Here is a 23,776-nt window from a genome sequence, read left to right as displayed (position 1 = left end):
TTAAATTCAAAACTCTGCTACACCTAAAAATTATGGACTGAACACACACACTGGATTTATGGCTTATTACAACAATCTGTAACACGCTAACCCCTTCTTTTTTCCTACAACTGCAAAGGTCTTAATGGACCAGTTTGCCTTGAATGGTCCCTTAGACTATATGCTAACTACTTATGCTAAACAATCTGTTCCACCTTCTAAAAACGTTAAACTGTATTACTGGCACGCGAAACCTTAAATTAGAGTGAATAAATGAAGACTTGGTACACCACTTCTGAAAGGTTGCCGACCCCTGTTCTAGACATTTGCAGGCTAAATGGGGCCCAGACAGGCTAGAGAGATAATTTGGATGTTGCTGAAACAATAAATAGGTCTGTGTATCTTTTTGTGTATAAATCCAGTGTCCACATAGTGTCCATGTATTGTCCACCAGTGAGAATTTTTGCACTGAAAAAATTAAGCTTGGTACGCTGCTCTGGGATAACCCATAAAGATGAGACACTCTATTTGAGCAATATTGTCCTAAGGATAGAATTTGAATAAAATGATTCAGAATTAGAATCCTAGAATATCAGTGTTGGAAGGGACCTCAGGAGGTCACCTAGTCCAACCCCCTGCTCAAAGCAGGACCAATCCCCAACAAAATCATCATTAAAACAAACTAATACTAAGTTACTCTAAAAAGACCTTTGGAACTATTGTGTACTTAATAAAACTTTATATAACTTTATATAATATAAAAGTTTTAAGACAACAAAAATCAGAAAGAAGCAGTATTCGTCAAGATCAATTAAATATATATGTAGGTCATAAATTTTAAGAACAGTCATTTTTTTATACCAAAAGTCTGATTCAAGTTTATTTTAATGTTATCCAACTGATAGCTTTTCTTGTCAGTATCATTCTCATTTATTTTTTAATTAAAGAAGCTGGTGAGTTCATTAACCTTTCTTTGTTTTTAATTTATCATTAATAATTATGGAATGGTTATCTGTCTAATTTTGTCTAATTTTTTAGTGCAAATTTATGGCCACAATTTAAAAAAAAAATCTTTGTGAATAAAGATTGTGTTAAGGCACCTATGCTGATCTCAGAGATTTTGTACAACTCTCTTCTACTCTGTGTTTTTGGCAGTCAATTGAGAATGGACTTTGATGATCTGTTTTTTGTTGTGGTTTTTTTTTTTTCTTTCCTTTTTTACGGGGAAGGAAGGGTTCCATAGAAAGCAGCATTTCTTTCCCACAGCTGTCTTTTTATGTTAATATTTTAAGTTTTCTTTAATTTCAGGCTTGTTGATTCAGCTTCTTATCTTCCGTTTCTCAGTATTGCTGTCTTCATGCTTCTCCTGGCAATTACTAGTTTCAGATGCATTTTTTTTGAGCATGTGAAGTCTGTGGATCTCATGTACATAAACTGTTTGTTTGGCAAAAAGCTGATGGACAAATGGTTGAGATTTTTGTGGTTTTGTGCCTTTGATATGGTCTAAAAGACTTGCCACTGCCCTCTATTGACAGTGAAACAGTGCAACTTTTATATCACCGCAACAGCATGTTGTCTGTGGTCACTAGGCTGACCAGACAGCAAGTGTGAAAAATCAGGACAGGGGGTGGGGAGTAATAGGAACCTATATAAGAAAAAGCTCCAAATATCGGGACTGTCCCTATAAAATCGGGACATCTGGTCACCCTAGCGGTCACATCTACCTCAGCTCTCCAGCAAAGTGACTTTCACCTCATGTATTAATTTATCCAGGTCATTGCGTAATTTCAGTCATCGCATAATTCCAGTCATTTCCACCTTCCAAATCTAAGTCGTCATAATTTAGAAAATACCATATATAGTTGCCATATTTCATAATATTTAAACCATTCCTGTTCTGTGCAGCAAAACCATTTTTAAACTTTATGAAATAGAAAGTTGATAAATACAGAGCACAATAAATAGTATGCAACCTTTTTACCTCTTTAAACTGCAAAGGTTGTGGCTACCAATGGGGCATGGCAATCAAGGTTTTTTCGTTCGTTTGTGTTTTTTTGCCGTGGTTTGTGGGCGCAGTCCCTGAGCTAGATTGTTTGAAGTAAAATGTTTAAGCCCTACTGTGCATCATTGGCTGTCTGTACTACAATGACAAGAATATTGAGTTGCCCCAGTGGAAAATATATTTAATCTCTGCCGACACTATGGTTGGCATTAGGTATTGTTACTAATACTCTGTTTTCATGTGCTATAAATGCATTACTATTTCTATCTTTTTAAAGCATAATTTCTCCCATCACTCTTGAGTTTGGCTCAGAACGTGTGGATAACCAGTTGGATGACTATGTGACCACATCTCCATACAGTAAATTAAATGCCTACTTTTCCCTCCCTTGATCAAAAGATCATTCTTCATATAGTGAATTGTGAATGCACACTCATTTTTATTTATACATCTAGGATTACGTCCTTCTGGATATGACCCTGTGTAGAAATATATTTTCCGTTATTATTTTTATTTATTTAGTTGTATTGCCGTCGCACCTAGTCATGGCCCAGGACCCTATTGAGCTAGTTGCTGTAGAAACATAGAACAAAAAGATGGTCTCTGAACATTAATACTTTTCTTCTTCCCTTTCCAGAACTGGAGATAAGAAAACTATTTCATGGAAGACCTTACCAAAGAAACCTTGCAAAAATCTAATGAACACTTTAAATAACTTGTATCAACAACTGGCAGAATGTGAGTGGGGAAAGTATAAAACAAGATTTTCACTAACTGTGGTACATTGTAGCTAATGTTAACAGATTGGTAGATTTTAGTTACAGTACAGTTTGCTGAAGGCATCCTTCACGATAAGTATCACAAAATGTTTTACAAAAAGGAGAAGTTTTGCATAAACTTAAAGATTAGAAATAATCACAGTAAAACCTCAGACTTACAGACACCTCGGGAATGGAGGTTGTTTGTAACTCTGAACAAAGTACAGTTCGGACTCCGGATCCAGCAGCTGACACTCCAAGCCAGGTTTCAGCAGCAGCTGAGCGCCTTACTCAGTGCTGGCATGAGTTTGCAACACTATCCCCCTGGAGGGGGTGGGGGAGTGAGAGAGAGAGAAAACAGCATGTCCCCCTCCTGGGAAATGGGGGAGGGGGGGTTAAAAGCAGCCCATCCCCTTCCTGGCGGGAGGTGGGGGGAAGGGGTGAAAGCGATACAGACCCCAGTTCTGCTCCTACTCTGGCTGGCTGGCTCCGGCTGCCTTGGGCTGGCAGTTCTAGCGTCTTGCTGCAAGCGGCTGCCCTGTACATGCGGGTGGGGTGGGGTGGGGACAGGCAGCCCAGATGTGCCTACCTTTAAGATGCAATAGAGGTACAGTACAGATTTGCTTTTTTGGGGGTCGCTGCTGCTGCCTGATTGGTTACTTCCGGTTTCGCAAGGTGTCCGGTTGACCAGTCAGTCCATAACTCTGGTGTTCGTATCTTTGAAGTTCCACTGTAACTGGCTTTTGGGGTGGGGAAACATCAATAGGGATGAAGCACTAGGGAAAGGACGTCTCATAAGTGAAGAGTCATGAGGAGGGGAGACAGAAGAGCAAAAAGTAGGCCAAGACCTATAAAGCTCTTGACAGATTGCACATTACAGACCACCCAATTGTCCTCATGCCTTTATCTGACAGTTGAGGTAGTTTGGGGCACACAAGCTAATAGTGCTTACTATCCTGATTCTCCATTGCGCCATTCCTGCGCATCGTTTTATTGCGACAGTTACATTTTTTTGTATTCTCGGGGCAGCTGCCCAGCCCCTGGTGTAGACAGGGCAGCCTGAGGGTTATGCTAGGGCTGCTGTTGTGAGGCTGGTAGTGGTGGTGAAACTAGACTAGCTGAAATCATGGTACACTGTTGCCACTCTTCTCCCTCACTCTCCTCCCACGCAGCCAGTGCCAAGGGCCGTGAGTGGGACTGCGTAAAGCTTTGCTGCTGGGGTCTGTGGTAGATATGTTATGTACATTGAAAACTACCATTTTTAGAGGACTGATGTGCACAAGCAGGAGATGAGGTTAGAGCAGTAATATGGACCAAATCCATAGTTTTGAAAATCAGGAAGGAAATTTTTTAATGGGACTGTTAGGAAACCAGGTGATGTGATGGAGGATGGAGGTAATATGATCCTGTTCCATGAAGTGAGAGGGAAATCTTAGCAGCATTTTGAAGTTCCTGACAATTAAAACCAAATCCAAATCCCATTAAAGTCAATGGGAGTCTTTCAGTTGACTTTAATGGGCTTTGGATGAGGGCCTTAACAAGCAGAAGTGGCTGAAAGTCATACAAGACTAAATTGCACTGGCAGAGATAGCAAGTGGTTAAGGCATGGATTAGAATAGGAAGGGGATGGAGTCGGTCCAAAGCAGGCATGTTTAATATGTTGTAGAAGTTAATATACCTTAGCCAAAATCTTAAAAAATGGGCATCTAAAGTTAGGGTGGGTGCTCAGCACTTCTGAAAATCAGGCCACTTACTTTCGGGCCTAAATATAATATTAGGTTCCTAATTTTAGACACCCATTTTTAACAACCTTGACCATCGAGGATATCAGAAATTAATGTTTTCTATTGTTCAGAACGTACTAAAAACAGCATGCTGCATAAATGGCAGTATATATTATTTAAGATTAAACTATTGTGAAGATCATATAGTTTCCTAATGGCTACATATAACCTTACAGTCAGAAAAGGATTTTCTTAGCAATTTCTAAAATACGTATACAGTCTATATAATATAGAATAAAATGGATTCCTTCTTGACTTGTCACCAAAGTCTAAATTCATATAAGCATGGTTTCTAATGGAGACTATGGCTGCAACCATAATGTGTTGGAACAGTGGAGTACAATAATGAAACCATATTTCTGTTCCATATGGGCACCATTAGCATATTACCACTCTGTGTGAGTGGGGGAGAGAAAAGCAGAGAAGCCTTGGGAATCAGGGTCCTAATGGCTTTGTATGGACACTAAAGACCTAAAGGCACCTTTCATAAGAGTAGGGATTTGTGCTAGTTTCCTTTACCAAAGTGCCCCCATTTCTCCCTACCCTCGTTGTGCACTGTACTGTGCTCCTGATGGTTGCCATATGCATTTCAATGGTTTTGTGTATATATAGTGTCAATAAAGTTCTTGCTGACACTTTGGGAAAGAAGGCATTCTAAAATATATACGCATCCCACATGTGTGATTAACATATTCTTAAAAACTCATTTTGCCAACTAATTGTATACATTTCAACAGATTCCATAAACTACCCTTTTTATCAGCATGTCACTCAACAGTGTCCGTACCAATTCTGTCTTTGTTGCCATAGTAACTGTACTGAAAAGGTAAATGTGTTTGTCTTTCTGCCTCTTGTAAAACCCACAGACTAGTGAATTGTGAGCTGTCACGCTGAATTAATCATCATACTTCACTATTCTATTTAAATCCGATATAGAATATTATAATATTGGATTCACTTATCACCCAATAAGATAAGGAGGAAATCATAACTTTGGTCAACTCTGAGAATTTTTTTGATCTAGGAGAGTGTTTTAACACTATTGTTGTTCACAGTGCAGCAAAGACCAAGAGAAGATGCATTAATGGAATTAACAATGAATGACTATGATTTTAATTCGGGGAAGAAGTTGCATTTGTTAGATATGGAGATCCAGGAGGCATTTCTTTGTTTCATGGCTTCATTATTAAAAGGTTATAGGTCGTACCTAAGGCCAATAACACAGGCACCTTCTGAGACAGCAACAGATGCAAGTTCCCTCTTTGAACTACAAGGTAAAGATTCATATTCTTGATTTTTAATCATAAGCTAATAAAATATGCAAAAACTATTTATTTTTTCACTGGAGTGATAACGAAGAAGAAGAAACCATTTTCATGTTACTGTGCTGAATGGAAAAAATCAAAAGACCATGTAATGGTAGTGGGCAAAAATGATATGTTGCCACTGGCAAAACAGTACTGAAAAGGTTTAAAAAAAAGTATTGAAAAGGTGTCTAGTTGATAATATTTGTTAACACAATAATAGAGACATTTCATAACAATTGCTAGTTTTTAAAGATAATTGTTGTATAACTTCTGTAACCATTATCCTCTGTTAGTGAAATACGTGCTGTTTCCTTTGCTTCAGAGTGTTCTTACATGTATATACTTTGTTTTATAGGGTTCTTAAAAAGTCGAGATCGATCACATCAAAAATTCTACACATCAATGACCAAAACTCAAATGTTTATTCGCTTCATTGAAGAATGTTCCTTTGTTAGTGATAAGGATGCAAGCCTTGCATTTTTTGATGATTGTGTAAATAAAGTAAGTGTGGTTTTAGTATGTTTGTAGTACTTGATTTATCTTTTTCCATTGCTCACTTCCAAAGGTACTGTAGATAGCGTAATATGTTTGTATATAATTGTAATAAGCTTGATATAGCTTCATTATAAATTATTTCCATTTCTCCTTTTTCTTTTCTGTTCAACTTCTGTTTTCTGATGCCCTAGTGTAACTGTTACTCTAGGGTCACTTTCCACCAATGTTGAAGTGGAAATTCGGGTAAAGTGAATCGCTAGATAGCCCAAGTATTCAAAAGTGCATCTGCAATGCCCTGTGCATGCATGCAGGTTGTGATTTGTACATGCACATAAATAGACATTTTGAAAGTTTTGGCCCATATTAAGAAATATGATATTCCTAATAATTTGAGGAGTTGTTCTTCCTACAGTTCACCAGCACAATACCACATTCCTTAAATAGTAGTTTAGTTTTCATAGGATGTATGATATTTTATATAATTGTTTGGAACTGAATATGAGCACCATAAGAAACTGAATAGTATCGATTAGTTACTTTTTATTTTTATACAGTAAACATAAGATCCACTTGATCTTTGCTAACATTGGGTTGATTTCTTTTAATCAATTCTACCTCAGCACTTGCAGCTTTTCTAATTTATTAATTTTAAAAAGTTGTTTTAGTACAGACCCTCTGATGTATAATGAGAAAACATTTATCTGTATCCTTATTCTTTACACTCCTAGGCAATAACAATTATATATGGCTCCCATAAATCATAGGCCTCCTTCCTGTTGTAGCTGTTTTACATCTAATTCTTTTATTAATATTCTACTTTTACCTGTGGATATTTCCTAATAGGCTTGCTATCAAATGTCTTGGATATCTTGAATGGAATTCTTCAGCTAGCACAATACATTATTATATATTTTGAAAAATCTTTATCAAGTTTTCTTATGACATTTTTGTGGATAGCATTAATTTAGCATCATGGCTTCATGCTGCATTTAATGGAATGCTCTCTGCTGCTGTAGTTTCTTATTGCCAGGCTGTTCCCATATCTGTAACACACACAGAAGAGGAAAGATAATTCTGTCAAGGGCATGTGGGAGTTCTCCAGGATTGTGAGTGGTGTCTTTCAGCAGGTTATTGACCAGTAACTATTGACCATAATAGAGACATTTCATAACAATTGCTAGTTTTTAAAGATAATTTTTGTATAACTTCTGTAACCGTTATCCTATTTGTTCGTGAAATACGTGCTGTTTCCTTTGCTTTTCTAATTTCTATTTTAATCCAAATCAACTCAAATTATTAATTTAAAGTGGATTAATTAAACCGCATTAAGCCCCTACGTGAAAATTCTTATTCAGAATTAAAGTAGCCTTAATTCAGTTTATCTTAATTCGATTCCAAAGTGAATTAAACTAACCTGAATTAAGGGCTACTTTAATTCTGAATAAGAGTGTCCACATAGATATTTAATGTGGTTTAACCAATCCACTTTAAATTAACTAAAGGTGTGAATTTAGAGTATTTTTTCTGAGTTCCCCATGTAGACAAGCCCTAAGGTTAGCTTTTTGGAGAAGGTCTGAATGCTTTGCTGGATTTGGCTCATAGTGGCAGGTCGTTTTACAGCCAGAATGCTGAACTTCCCATGTCAAAGTAGGTTCAAGTTTACTGCATCATTTGCAGAAGTAAATTTGTTTAGCCTAAGTACCACCCAGACTTTAAGCCCAATCTGTTTTAGTGCATACGGTTGATAGTGCCCAAAATAGTGCACATGCACTCAATTGCCGTGTTATGGCTTTGGTACAGGCAAAACACTTATGTACGCACTTTTACTGATGAAGTTAATTCCATGTGCTAAAGTGGGTACGCAAAATTGGCTTGATCCTGACTGAAAAGTCGACCTCTTATTTTCTGCATTATGCTAGAAGGGTGTGTATCTGTTTAGGAAGGATTAAATTGCAACCCACAATTTTTAATATTATTTGGCCATAGTGTACTGTAACAAAAAGTTCCTGTTAATATTGTCGGAAATACAAGACCTGCTTGTTGTCTTGCTAGGTACCTGGAACATTCTGTTCTGGGACATTGATGTATAAGCAATGCATGCTGTTGTCTAGGATTTCCTGTAAAGTAGGTCACCTGCTGTTTGTTCCATGGGAATTAATGTTGAAGATTATTAGAATAGTTACTTGTTAGGGGGCAAAGCACAGGAAAGTCTGACTGAAGAATCCGTAATTTGGGGGGGGGGGGAATCTGAGAACAGCTCTGACTTATTGTGCGGAAAAATTTGATCGGTATTTTATAAAGTGTTGTAATTTTGCATAATTCTCCTTATCTGCTTTTCCAGCCTTAGGTCAGTTTTCATAGTTCTCCAAAAACAAATTAATAAAAGCATAATTGTACATGTTTGTAGACCATGGATTGATTTAATTAAACATTTATGTTAAACATTCAAGATATCTTCACAATTTAACAGAAAAAATCTTTAACGGCTTCCTAGTGAAGCATGTGACCCATGTTAAACTTTTTAAGAAAGGAAAATTGCAGACAGACAAGAATGTACTCTAGTGACTAACGCTGCTGAGCAGCATTCAGATATAATTGCAGTGCAGACTAATTGTGTCTCTAATGTTAAATAGGGCTTTTATTCAAAATGAGATTATTATACAAATGCCAAGTTCACTCTGTTACATTTCATTTTATTGTATTGAATGGTTTCAGTGTGCATATAAATCAGTGTCTTAGCTAAAATTATTATTTGTTCTGGGAGTTCAAACAATACTCTGAAGGAGTAACTCTTACGTTGATGCTGCCACTATAATCAGCAAATAGTCTATGCAGGTCTTAAGACAAAGCAAGAGGTTCTACTTTTAGAAAAGAAAAGAAAGATCAGTGTGTTTGAGTATAAGGCTGGGAGCCTGGAACTCATTTATTCCTGTCCTAGTTCTTTCTCCGCTTCAACCTGTCTACAGTACGTCTGTTTCCAATCTCTAAACTTAGGATAATACTTACTGTCTCATCAGGATGTTGTGAGAATAAAAGTCTTACACAGTGCTTTATAATCCTTGCATTGTGCTTTTTGTCCAAGAATCTCCATGAACTTTACAAAAGTGGGCAGCTACTTCTAAAGATAGGGAAACTGAGGCACGGAAAAATTGTATTACACACCTAGGATTTGCTGATCTCCATGGAGTAATTTCCCCCAGCCAGACCTTTCTCAAGAGGATGAATAGATCCTCACAAAGGGATTTCTTCAACTTCAGAGCAATAGTAAGGACCTTTTACACTGTATTCCTTGGCCCCTGTACCCCTGATATTGGTTTTGGGTTTATGATATAAGGCTTACTAAAATTAAAAATGCAAGAACTATACTATAGGAAAATCAACAGTTAGCTGGGTTATTCTCCTTCTCCCCATCCGATAACCAGATATTTATATTGGCCATCTGTCCATGACTGGAACAGTACAAAGGTACCTGTGTGGTTGTCTTTGAACACAACTGAATGATGAGGTTGCCTACCACCATCTTGTTCATCTTTAAGATAACCAATTTTATGGTATGTACAACTGGAACCAGTATGATGGCCCTGTTCCAAACCCCCACCATGGGAGCATCTCAAGTCAAGGCATAGTCTCTTATTCATCTCAATTTCCCCTAAACAGAAGCAGTTCTTTATGGATTATCTATTTTGTATACTAAAAGGACATTGCTACTTAACTTGCAATATTGCGGAAGTTATGGATTCCACTATATTAGGCTTCCACTGCACTTTTGACAATGGGAGCCCTAATATGTGCAGGGTTGACAGTGGGAGTCCCACGCAGCCAACAGCAGAAGCCCCCACTCTCAGCCCCAGGCAGCCAACAGCAGAAAATCACAGAAAAGTAATGACCTTTATTACCACAAATAATAAGGTCCATTATTATTTTTCCGGAATTTTCCTTGGCTTGTCTGCAACTCAGCTGCAATTTTTGACTGTTCTCTCACAAGTCAAGTAGGGCCTTAGACATTGCTAAATTGTTTCACAAGAGCTCATTTTTCCTGAAACAATTCAGACATACTTCAATCCATATAAATTACTGAGTTTAACATACTTTATTGCTGAAACCAAAAATAAAAACTTGTTTCTATGGTTTCTTTAAATATTTCTAAAGATTTAAATTATCAAGTAAAGTTTATTTCTGCTTTTTAAAGAGCCATATGTTATTGCTGTTCAGATGATTAAATAGCTAATCCTCTCAATCTGTCTCATGCAGTAAAATGCATAATTAAGAGCATCTCTAAGTACCAAAAAAGCTGTTTTATCAAATTTTAAATGTTTTCAAGGATCCTTTCGAAACTATATTATCTATGTATCTGTTACACAGTAAAGAGAGAAACTATGAAATTATTTTAATTTTATGTTGCTGGAGGAATCAGCTTTTTCTGTACCTGAATCTACATGTACAGACTTCCAGGAATCGACAGTGTCAATTTGTAGGTTTCATAGTTTAAGATCAGCAAAGTATTTTTCTATAGAAAAAATGCCTTTTGCTAAGCTTTTAAAAAACAGGCATTGTAGTCAGTGACAGTTTAGCACAAAAAAAGCCCGGGTTCAGAGCGTATCATTTTCCTAGTGTTGTATGTTTAGAATGGTACAAAGAGTTTTGACTTGCAGGATGCATGGACAAATTGTTTGTTTCAGTGATCTCCAGTTGAAATCTAGCTGAGGCTAGTAATTGACAGCCTGCGTGAAGTGACTCAGTAAGTTGTTTTATTGGTATTATGGTGTTGACCACAATATATAGGAAGACAAAGACAGTACCAAATTGTAAATTCATCAGAATAGTATCTGAGTCCAGTTTCTAGGGGACATATTACCTGTTCAGTCTCCATTCCTATTGACTCATTAGCTTCCTTGCAGAGAATAGACTGCCTACTCATCCCTTGGAGAGGTCCCTCGAGGTCAGGCATGCAGCAGCTTAGGGAAGCCTATACTGCTGCTGCTCATGGTATGCTTGTGTGCATAAACAGAAGACTTCAGTCTGTAGGCTCTTCGGTTTGGCACTTTTGACCGGCACTACATTTTTGGTTTTAAATGTACTTTTAAAATATATTAATTATAATTAGTGTGAATCATCCTGAATTTTAGTGCAGGTTTTTATTTATTTAAAATCTATATAAGCATAGTGCCACCAGCTGCTGTTGATACATGCTTAAACTTGAGATTCCTTTTTTAGGGGAGTTAACGGAGAAAAATATTTGCACTTTGTTTCAGCCAGGTACATTTCACTCTATATTTGCTGGCTATGATGTAGAAGATTTGTCTGTAGCAGATTATATCAGAAACTGTCAGAGAATATGTCCGAATATTCTGAAATTTCTACAGATAACTCTGAATCCGGATTAGATAACGTGCCCTTGCAAATTCTGATATGATGATGCTTAAAGTGGGCTGGAAGACGATGACGTTTACTCTTCCAAAAGAGAGCAAGAGCACATTTTTAGATCATTGCATTGAATGTGAAGTAGGTGTCATGGTATCTGAGTTGAACACAGCAGCTGCGAAAATTGAGCATTTTCGATGTCCTAGGAAGGAGGTAGACTTCCCCCTAATGTCAGTTCATCGATGTTGGAGAGGTGCATCACGTTACCAACAGAAAAAAACGTTGCAGGGACAGAAAGCCAGGGTAACTAATTTTTACAAAAGAGACAGTAGCAGAGGTTGTTGATCTGACCAGTCAGCATTTCTTGCAAGAGAGAGCTTGCCATCCAAACACAGTAAAAGTGCAGTTCCCTTCTATGTCTGTGATAGGTAGGGCCCTACCAAATTCACAGCTGTGAAAAACGCATGAAATCTGGTCTCCCCCTGTGAAATCTGGTCTTCTGTATAATTTTACCCTATACTATACAGATTTCATGGGGAAGACCAGTGTTTCTCAAACCGGGGGTCCTGACCCAAAATGGGGTATCAAGGGGGTTGCAAGGTTATTGTAGGGGGGTCACTGTATTGCCACCCTTACTTCTGCGCTGCCTTCTGAGTTAGGTGGCCAGAGAGCGGCAGCTGCTGGCCAGGCGCCCAGCTCGGAAGGCAGCACCCCACCAGCAGCAGCCCGGAAGTAAAGGTGGCAGTACCCTACCATACCACCCTTACTTCTGTGCTGCTGCCTTTGGAACTGGGTGGCTGGAGAATGGCAGCTGCTGGCTGAGGTCCCAGCTCTGAAGGCAGCAGCACAGAAGTAAGAGTGGCAATACCTTGACCTACCTACAATAACCTTGTGACAGCCCCCCCTTAAAGTCCCATTTTGGGTCAGGACCCCTACAGTTAACAACACGCTGAAATTTCAGATTTAAATACCTGAAATCATGAAATTTTACAATTTTAAAAATCCTATGAATGTAAAATTGACCCAAATGGACCGTGAATTTGTTAGGGCCCTAGTGATAGGATTGAAGACTTTGTAAGTGTTACAGTATATTGGTTGCTGGTGTTATGCCTTCAAAGTGCAGTCAGACTCATTTCAGATGAGTTGGCGCTTTTATCCCCAGTGTATTTCTTCCAGTTTCCCTTTCAACATTCTTTGGTGTGTTTTGTGTAAACACAATGCACTTGGCCATTAGGATCCTGACTGCAAGCGGTATGAATTTCAGAGGTGCTGCTGAGCATCTGTAGCTCCCATTGACTTTAATGGGAGTTGGGGGTGCTGAGCGCACCTGAAAGTCAGGCATAGTGACTTAATGAAGCTTTTGACTCTCCTTGAAGTGGGTAGATTTACCATCCTTCTTGTGCAGTATTCATAGAGAAATGCATGTTTAAAGGACAAGAATATATCCTCCTACAGATCTGGTATGTGTAATAAGCTTATTAAAAGCAGCTGAAAGCTCACACAGTAGGAGGCTAAGTTTAGGTATGTGCTCAATCACTGTCTTTCAAGGAGAAAAGACTGAGGGTAAAAATCCAGTACATTGTCTTACAGCCAAGGGAGCCTGCCATATACTTGACATACATGATGAAGGTATATGGCATGACTTTAATTTTAATTGCAGTCCCCTTCTTGTTCTTATCGCAGTAGTTCGTTTCACAGCCACACAGCCATTCATGTAATTTAAATGTTGGTGTTGGGCTAATAAAATGTGTCCCAGATGAGAAATAGTAATTGAGTAGCTTGTTTTGAGAACCATCTGAAATTCTACAGTTTCCAGCGCAATTGCTGCTGACGCACACAAACGATTCAAACTGTAATGCCAAGAAGATCTGTTGGTATGTGGTAAAAATTCTTTTTTTTATTCTTCTTCTCTTCTCTCCAGTGGAACAACCACACTTCCTTGTAAGAATGTTTCTGTGGCTCAAGGAATGGAAAGAAAAGCTTTCAGTAATATTGCTAAGCCGCCTCTGCTTCCTTTTGGTTCTTGAGGAAAACAGCGACTTTTGTTTTGCCTAATTGAATAATAATAATAATTAATGGAGATATCCCATCTCCTAGAACTGGAAGGGACCTTGAAAGGTCATCGAGTCCAGCCCCCTGCCTTCACTAGCAGGACCAAGTACTGATTTTGCCCCAGATCCCCAAGTGGCCCCCTCAAGGATTGAACTCACAACCCTGGGTTTAGCAGGCCAATGCTCAAACCACTGAGCTATCCCTCCCCCCAATAATTAATGGAGATATCCCATCTCCTAGAACTGGAAGGGACCTTGAAAGGTCATCAAGTCCAAGTCCTTCACTAGCAGGACCAAGTACTGATTTTGCCCCAGATCCCCAAGTGGCCCCCTCAAGGATTGAACTCACAACCCTGGGTTTAGTAGGCCAATGCTCAAACCACTGAGCTATCCCTCCCCATTTCTTCCTGTCTAACAAGGAGCAGAAAGTTTGAGCAACATCCGTTACTTTGGATAGGTCAGATGCCTTAAATCTGGCATCTCTTTAAATATGTGTACGCTAAGTAGACAGAAAGATTTGCTAGTTTATATCAATTACAGAAGTTAATTACTATGTAAGGAACTAAAATTGCTGTGCAGAGCTGTCTGTTCTCACTAAATTACACTATTTGGATCAGGTTTCTGTTACTAATCCAGTTAGCGATCAAGTTGGAATAGAAGAATAGCTGTAAATTTTCATATTGGAAAATTAAATTGAAGCAATTTCTTCTGTTTGCACACAAGTTTCGAGTGGCTTACTTCTGAAAGATGGTGTTCCTCACAAAACCAACTGCTCTGGACAGCTAAAGGGATCCATGAGGAAACAAAATGGCTATGAGCTTATTATATTAATGAAAAATAAATTTGTCACTAAACAGATAAATGTTCTGAGATGGCTATCTCAAAGGTGACCATCAGGTCGGTGTTGGATGCTTTATTTGTACCTATTTTTAGCACTTCAAGTGTCAAAAGGTGTTTTCTTAGCAGCATTCCTTCCCTGGTCTGGGGGCTGTCACATACATTTAGACTGGAAAAAGGCTTTAGCAAAAAGGCGCATCAACATGACATAGCTAGTCCTCATTTAACCTCCCCCCAACAACTGTGCCTCTCAGTCATCACCTTGCCAGGAGTTCCTAGCTCCCAAATACAACCCTTTGATGCTAACATTTCATACTGTTTGCCTGTGCTGTGCAATAGACTTACGTTAATTTCCTGTAACCAAATATAACTTTGACACACACTGTTCTTGTAATTAAATTTCTGCAGGTAGATATGGACAAGAGTGGTGAAACACGGCTTATAGAGCTGGATGAGTCCTACAAGAGTGAACACACAGTTTTCATAACACCACCTGAGATCCCTCACCTACCTAATGGCGAAGAGCACCCTTTGCAGTACAGGTACTCAAGGGAACAGCAGAAAATACTTGCAAACAACAACAAAAAAGTGCCCTGTTGCCTTTCTATAGCTAATTTATAGAGCTGTATTGTGATAGCTATAGAATACAACTTTTCCAGTCCCACAATTTTTCATTCTGTAAAAAAGCTTACATGTGAAAAGCCTGCTGTGCCAGCTGAATTGAAGCTTTAATGACTTATTTGTGTGGACATCAAATTACTTTATTCAGTATTTTAATTTTAGTCATGCTGTCTGTTAATATTGATATCTAAATTTTAAAACTGAACATTCAGGGTCACAGTCTGCAATTTACAGAAGACCTCTTGTAAAATAGTGTCCATCAGCTCCCATTGATTTCAGTACAAGCTGAGGATGCTTATTTCTTTGCAGGAGACACTGTATCTCTCAGAATCAGGCCCTTGGGTGAAAACTGATGTTATTAATTTGGGATCTTTGTTACATTGCTCAATTAAAATGGACTTTTAGTAATCTAATTTTATCTTTCAGATGGGTTTGTAGTGCATATATTGATTTTTATGGGCCTCTGTGTTCTGCTTTGTTCATTAGAGACTAAATCAGCACATGAGTTTCTTCTACTAAGTACAGTCAATACTAATGCATTTGACTTGTGCTAATTTATTGGAATACTAATAAAGAAAAACTGTTACTTAAGAATCAAAATTGGTTAAGTGGATGAAACAAGTTAAGAGCTTGTGTATTTATGCAAGTCATCCAGAACTTTCAGTAAAAACCTTTGTTCATCTTACCTGAGGAAAGTATGACTACTTTTATCCACTGACATTCTTAGACCTTATGTTCACTTCTGATTGAAACTGTGTTATAAAGGTTAGATTATGGCATATTTTTCTTTTTTAGCTATAATGGATTTCCTGTGCTGAAACTAGATTTGTTTGACCAACCTGAGGGGTTCCTGACTACACCAAATAATAAACTGTCTTCAAAAGCCAGTAGTCCCAACAGCCCATCCCCAATGTTCAGGAGAACAAAACAGGTACTTTGAAATATTTAAATTACTAGAGAAGTTTTAAAAGTTTATAAGGGCCTTCTGCTTCCAAGCTTAGTCATCAATATCCCTGGTTACCATGGTTGTAGATGCAACTAAAAATTATTTTTGTCACCAAGGGCTGGTCTACACTGGGGGAGGGATCGATCTAAGATACGCAACTTCAGCTACGTGAATAGTGTAGCTGAAGTCGAAGTATCTTAGATCGATTTACCTTGGGTCCTCACGGCGCGGGATCGACGGCCGCGGCTCCCCCGTCGACTCTGCTACCGCCGCTTGCTCCGGTGGAGTTCCGGAGTCGACGGGGAGCGCATTCGGGGATCGATATATCGCGTCTTAACGAGACGCGATATATCGATCCCCGATATATCGATCCCCACCCACCGATACGGCGGGTAGTCTGGACGTACCCCAAGAAACTTAACTTGGGCAACATTGATGATTCTTCTTCAAGTGCTTGTACACATATATTCTGTTGTCGTGTGAGTTTGGATTCTATTGGCCAGCCATGTCCACTGGGAGCCCTGAGCATCCCTGTGCTCCCAGCTCAGGGCATAAATGGCGAGGTGATGCTAACTGTCTCTCAGGTCCTTCTCATCACCCATGGCTTCAGGTAGGAACTCTGCAGTGTCCAAACCTCTTCGCTCACTGTGTGGCCTTATCACCAATAGTTAGTGATAAAATTAGTGTAGATTTACCATTTTCCTTCCCCTTTTTTTATTTATTCCCTGATCTTGAGAATGGTTCCCCCAGAGATAGTCCAGTACTGTGTTCACCAAAGTCTCCAGGATTCAAAATATGTCCCACCTGCAAGGCAGTAATGTCTCTTAATGATGGATACACCAGATGCCTTTTGTGTCAGGTACTTAAGTTGTTCTCAAAGACAACTTAAAAAGCTAGGAGGCACGCTTGAAAATATTTCTGATGGAGAAATCCATGTGTCCCTCCTCAAACCCTGTGGTCCCTAGGGCTGAAAATCTTCTCTGATGTGGATGTCGTCAGATAATAGCTCTCAAAGCAGAGGAAGAAAAGAGCATTCTGATTTTAAGTACTTCTTTTTTTTAATCTCGCAGTTAATTGCGATTATTTTTTTAATAATTTGACAACCCTACCAGAAACCTTTCTGTTCAATGACATGTCCTCACGATTCTTGAAAGGATGAGTCCCACACTGAAAAGTAAAGAGGATTTCAGCCATCCTGGAGACATGACACTAGTATAGGAATCCCATATTTCCTTTTCCCCCCATGATATATACCAGTTGTAGCTCATAATTTCCTGTAGAGACCGCTAGACTTGGAGTTATCTCTAAATTATTCTCTTTTTCTACTTAAGGGCACAAGGACCTTTCTCACCTTCCTCTTCCATAGTTATTTAAGAAGGGGACATTTTTTTTCTGCCTTCTGTTTTTTTGCCACCTGTGTCATCAAATCAGATGACCAAACAAACTTTTTACACTATTTTTAGGGCAATCTCCATTCTATTAGTATTCATTATTTAGATTGCTATAGCACTGACAGATGGGTAGATTATCTTCCTGTGTGTTTGGAAATCCAGTTCCTCTCCCAAAGAGTGTACAGTCTACAAATACACAAACTTAAATGAGAGGTTGGGGGAAAGAATTACAAGCAAAGTGATCAGGGTAGTAACAGGTACACATTTTTTAATTACATGTGTGTGTTCAAACTCACTAAATTCCCCTCCCTTTTTCTCTCTTCCCTACTTATCTTCCCCTTATTGCAATTCCAGTGATCGTATACACCCCTTTCTCCCATCTGTAAATCTCTTCCCTCCACATAAAGAAGCAGTCCAGTGATAAGATAAATAACTGAGATAACTAGATGTCTGTCAGCTAGTTTCTTGTAGGCCTGATAGTAGGGATTTCTCCTTAGAGGGTGGCAGTCTCAAGGACCAGCTCAGGAAGAGTGGGGTCAGTTTGTGGGGGATGAGGTTGTGGAGTTTCTCTTGGAGTTGTTTGGGGAAGGATTTGATGATATCCTTAAATTCCTGGGTGGATTGGAGTGTGGGGTCATCTTTGTGTTCTTTATAGTAGGTGGTGACCTTTTTCACAGCTTTATTGAAGTACCTTATTTCTTCTTCCCTCCCCAGCCATTGCTATAGATGACTCAACATTTCTTCTCTGGGCTTGTTCAGATACATCTGAAAAAGAAATGTCCAGGCCTTTTCAAATCGTAATACAAGTTTTTAAAAACAGATTTTCTCTAGTAGGTTTTACAGTCTGACAATATTGATAAATCACCTAATGTCACTTGTTTCTTGCTTTACAAATTACTGATGAGCACTAAATTGGAAGTACAGTGGCATGCACACATTGTGCTTAATTTAATTAATGAAAATTTCTTTTGAGTATATGATTGGTCATGTAACCAACTTTTGCTTAATGAGTGAGCACTTGCAATCATTACTGCTACAGAGCTCCCTTATCACTGTTCAGTTCACTATGTCTTGATTTTTATGATCTGACGTGCCCCTGACTTAAACAAGTATTTTAAGTAGCTTATTTTCTCCTCTAATGGACAAGTGCTGAGAATTACATTTCAGATGAATATTTGCATTCTGTATATGTAGTAATGAAATGTCTTTTAAAATCATTAACATTTGGCAGTACAAATAGTTTACCCTTTAAAATGTAGAATTCTGACCCTACTGTATTTATACATGTTTCTTTCCCACTTCTGGCTACAACATGCGGTTTCTTGAGGTATAAAACAGTGCCAGGCCCCTAGACTTTTTATTTCCATGTCTTTTGCCTCTTTTTTTGGTCCTAAAAATGCCTTAACAGAACAGCCTCCTTCTTAGCCTTGCTATATAATACTGTCCATTTTCTTCTACCTATAGACGGGATCCAAAGATAACATTGTGTTCCAAATTTTCAGTTTGTAGCTGGTTGATAGTCTCTTTTCACAGAGATCTAGTTGATATTATTGTTAACAAAAAACAGTTTGCTGGGCCTTTCACCAATATCATAAGCTATGACATCTTGAAGAACCAAACCTCTGCAATGGTCTGGTCTTAAAATCACAGTAAGTGCTAGATCATAATGCATCCAGAGTGTAAAAAAGCTGAAAGTATCTGTGCTTTCACTGGCCTTCATAGTATTCTTCTACAAAGCTTGGTTGTCTTGTCAAATAAAAGGAATTACTGTTTTGTCCCCATGTTTCCTGATCTTAATCATTAAGAAAGTGAGAATTAATCAAACTGGAATATTCAAGATCATTGCTAATAAGAACTCAGGTTGTATTAGGAATCTTTCGTCTTTGGAACCCATTTCTGATCTTTCACCTAATTTAGCACGTAGAGGTTTTAAAATTATTCCAGGCTGGCTTTCATGAATTTGCCGAGAAACTGTATGAAAACAGGGTTTCCTTCCCTCTTGTTCCTGGTGACTGAAACCTAATGGACACAAAACAAAACAAAACAAAACAAAACCTTGAAAAAAAACCCACCACCAACAACAACAACAAAACCATTGTGATAAGATTCTGTACTTCTACAGTATCTTCCCTCTGAGTACTTCAAAGCACTTTACTGTGGGAGTATTAGTGATTAAAGTCACAATATAAGGATCTCTGGTGCAGAGTATGCTGTTCTAACAATGTAAATAGTATGTGGCAATACCTCATGGTAGTTTGATAGTAAGTAAAGAATACGATATACAACTGTGAAAGTGCCTGGGGGTAGTAAGTAGGCAGAATATAATACTTGAGTTGTAATCTGGCAAGAAATCACCCTAGGATCTATAATAACCACAAGTGGACAGAACTTAGGTTCTATATTTCCTTTGAAAGAAGTCACCATTTGTGGTATGGTGCTCTCTGACCATGCTGGGTGTTTGGCTCAGTGCTGATTCAGAAAAATATCTTGGGTCAATTTGATAATGCTATTTCCTAGGATCCAGATAAACCAGCTAAATGGTCTTTTGAGGCCTCCTTCCAAATTTAGACCTAGTCTAATTATGCTTAGTTCATGAAATCTGACAAGATCATAGCAAAATGACATGGCTGCCGGCCATACCCCATCCACCTAACCTTTGAGTGTGCAAACATCCACAAAATATAATGGGTGTTTGAAACTTGTTTGGAAAGAAGCACAAGATTTAGGATCTTCTGCTTTGGTTGGTTTTTGTTTTCTTTACTTTGAATGTTGTCACGATTTGGAATTGGACAATTCCTTTTTGGTATCTGTCAGTATTATGAATTAGTCTCGCAAATGTATGTTAATATTTGATTATAAATCAGATGCTTTTGATTAGAATCATGAGAGTACCTTTCCATGACACTACACAAATGATAAAGGTAGAAATGAGGGGGAGGGAAAGAGAAACTATCATTGTATAGAGGATTAATTTTTTATTTATTTTGTCTGAATGGACAAAGAAAAATTATTGAAAACTGAGTTGACTTGGAGGCCTGTGCTGACAACTGAGTAATTTCCAAGACCTAATATACAATATATTTATATAAGGACAGCTAATCACCTTGAATCACATTCTCAGTTATTCTCGCCGTGTGTGTGTGTGTGTGTGTGTGTGTGTGTGAGAGAGAGAGAGAGAGAGAGAGATGGGGGAGAGTCTATTTGTTTATGCAAGCAGAAAGCTTCAGTAATTTAGTATAAAGTCTTTGAGAAGTAAGTAGCTTTTTTTGTTTGCAGCTATTAAGTCCACAAGAGCTCATTCTACAAGACACATCTCTGCTTATCTCAGATAAGAACTGAGCCCCTTGTGTGGTGCTGCTTCTCCTGCCTGTTGTCCAGCTTCTGGCTTAAATTTCAGTGTGTCTAGACTTCTGCCCATAAAGATCTCAAAGCACTCATGCAAGGTCTCACTTTTATGAGCAACTGATTCATTTCTAAAAAATCAAATATGTATATTAAAGATACTAACTGAATACCTCTTTACAGGAAATAAAGTCAGCCCATAAGATAGCTAAGAGGTACTCCTCCATTCCTCAGATGTGGTCCAGGTGTTTGCTGCGTCACTGCTATGGCCTATGGTTCATCTGCCTTCCTGCGTATGTGAAAGTGTGCCATTCAAAAGTCAGGGCTCTGAGAACTGCATATGACGTGCTGCGAAAAATGCATACCAAAAAGATCGATCCCCCTGATGAGGTAAAAAAGTGAATCCTGGGTTTTTTGTTTTGAATTTTGTGTAAATGATGTTTATAAAATGAAACACTAAAAATGTCTGTTTTCAGGTATGTTACCGGGTGCTTATGCAGCTATGTGGGCAATATGGCCAGCCTGTGCTTGCAGTGAGAGTCCTTTTTGAAATGAAAAAAGCTGGTATTTACCCTAATGCCATTACATATGGTTACTATAATAAGGTAAGTGTTTTGGGCAAGGACAGGAAGAAGGCTGATATATTCTTATCATTGTACATAATTAAATAGCAAACAAATTACTGAAGGAATCATTTTTATAGAAATAAGTTAGAAAATTGCTTTTTTTTTTACACATTCTAAGATTTACTTTATTAATGCAGCGTGTTTCTTGCCAGTTTGATTTAAGTCAATGAACCACTTTTCGAACATCCTTGCATTTGAATATCTTAAGCAAATCTGTAACAGAAAGCAAGGACTTCTTACAACCATTTAATCTGACTTTATTCATTGAATAGGCTGTTTTGGAAAGCACCTGGCCTTCAAGTAATAGAAGTGGCTATTTCCTATGGACGAAGATCAGAAATGTTGTATTAGGAATAGTGCAGTTTAAAAAAGCTTTAAAAAAACTACCTGCCAACACACCACAAGCAGCTCTTTCCGGTAGAGTATTCATACATTTTTATATTCGCTTACATTGATGAGCAAGTTGCATTTAAAAAAAAAATCTGTCAAAGGATTGAATTACTTCTGTATTATTAGTTATTTAATAAAAATTACGTTAGCGTTAATATTTTTAATTAAAAAAATTGTTTTCTGTCTTACAACTAAAATGCCAAATGCTCATCTGTCTACTTCATTCATGTTACTAGGACACTTCTCAATGCAGCATGTATTTTATTATGTGACTGACTTTTTTTAGTCAAAGTATCACTGCTGATAAGTGTGGTATAGATTTGTGTGTATAATAGATATTGTATATAAGGTTATGCTAATACAGTCTTTCTTTGTACTTTATTTCATCTGACATGGTGTCTTATTAACTATTGTTTTGCTTTTAACTTTATACATTACCTAGTAGAGGGGAATTACACTGTTAAATCCAGTATGAGTATTTGGATTATATTAAATGTAAAATGTGTTATTTTACCTAAGTATTGAAGAGTCATTAAAGCAGTTATAGTTTACAGTTCTGTACCTTAACTTTTCAAAATGCATGAATCATTAGTTACTGCCTACAACTCTAAGTAAAAAAAGACAACAGCTCTGCAAGTAGCATGTGATCTTAGAAAACCATAGCACTTGGATAACGTTTCCAGGAATCAGTTTTTTTTCTTATTAGTCATTGGTCCAGGACCATTGCTTTGAAAAGTCTGTCACAGAGCTTCTAGCCCTAGAGGGTGATGTATTTGATTTGAGCCCTGATGGTCCGTGAGACTCCTCATTTTAAAGGTTATGGGCCCCACTCTCTACCTTGGACCAGTATTTCAGGGTCTCTATGCTACTGAAACTGTCACATTCATTTCATTTGATGTCTGACCTTGACATTTATGGGACTGATTATTGTAATGAAAGAATTATGGATGAAGGCACACGTTGAAATTAAGATTTATTTTTAATAACTAGATTTTCATTGTGTCTTCTTATATTTAGTATACGGCATCTCTTTCCATAAGTAAGAGACACAAAAATGGGTGAGATAATATCTTTTATTGGACCAACTACTGTTGGTGAAAGACAAGCTTTCTGGGGGTAGAAGAACTGTGTTGAAATGTTATCCCTTGTTTGTTTGTTTTTAACTTATTCAGCCAGAGCTATACTAGTCATCCTCCGGTCAGTGATGCCTATCAAGAATTGCCAAGTAACTCTGTGGGCTTTCACATGATTTTACTGGGTATTGCTGATTTAAAGACTTTTCATGTAAAGAAGATCTCAATTGATTCTGCGTTATTTTAAAAGTGCAGTTTCTATTAAAAAACAAAACCAGGAGACTTTTACATTTCATCTTTTAAAAAAAAATTACTATTCTTCGAGTGCTTGCTCATGTCGATTCCAATGTAGGTGTGCGCGCTCCCATGTGCGTAGTTGTTGGAGAGCGGTATCCGTGGGAATGGCCATGGCGCCCCCTGGAGTGCCATGCTCATGGTGTGGTATATCAGGCGCCACCGTCCCTGCGCCCTCTCAGTTCCTTCTTACCACCCATGGTGGTTAGTCAGAGTGCCTCTCTCCCTTACTTCGCAAGTGGTTAGCGGTTGTTCTTGCTTCGTTAAGAGCTCTTCAGCCTTAGGGTTTTAATTGTTTCTTGTAGTAAGATAGTTGTAGTTAGTTGATAAGAGTACCTAGTGGGACTTTGCCCCAGAAAGGGCATGTCCCAGTCCCCCGGGTTCAAACCTTGCACAGCCTGTAGCAGGTCTATTCCTGTTAGCGATCCCCACGGCAGCTGTCTCAAGTTCTTGGGCAAATTGCATGTCAAGGAGAAGTGCCGTAGTTGTAAGCACTTTCAGCCATGAACTCAGAAAGAG

At 38.3% G+C, this 23,776-nt stretch overlaps 1 protein-coding gene across 1 annotated transcript in view; it reads left to right on the top strand.

The window, feature by feature from the left end:
- Positions 1 to 23,776, top strand: part of DENND4A (DENN domain containing 4A) — a 69,931-nt gene that overhangs the window by 23,325 nt on the left and 22,830 nt on the right. The window contains exons 10-17 of the mRNA XM_065412260.1: positions 2,619 to 2,719; positions 5,579 to 5,797; positions 6,186 to 6,331; positions 14,983 to 15,116; positions 15,991 to 16,126; positions 21,058 to 21,264; positions 21,351 to 21,479; positions 21,773 to 21,917. Of these exons, the coding sequence (XP_065268332.1) occupies positions 2,619 to 2,719; positions 5,579 to 5,797; positions 6,186 to 6,331; positions 14,983 to 15,116; positions 15,991 to 16,126; positions 21,058 to 21,264; positions 21,351 to 21,479; positions 21,773 to 21,917 (1,217 nt within the window). The remainder of the gene's footprint in view (positions 1 to 2,618; positions 2,720 to 5,578; positions 5,798 to 6,185; positions 6,332 to 14,982; positions 15,117 to 15,990; positions 16,127 to 21,057; positions 21,265 to 21,350; positions 21,480 to 21,772; positions 21,918 to 23,776) is intronic.

Source organism: Emys orbicularis, chromosome 10 (assembly GCF_028017835.1).
Source record: "Emys orbicularis isolate rEmyOrb1 chromosome 10, rEmyOrb1.hap1, whole genome shotgun sequence".
Taxonomy (NCBI): domain Eukaryota; kingdom Metazoa; phylum Chordata; order Testudines; family Emydidae; genus Emys; species Emys orbicularis.
The sequence above is the reverse complement of the archived record's forward strand: the minus strand, read 5'-3'. Positions and strand labels throughout refer to the sequence as shown.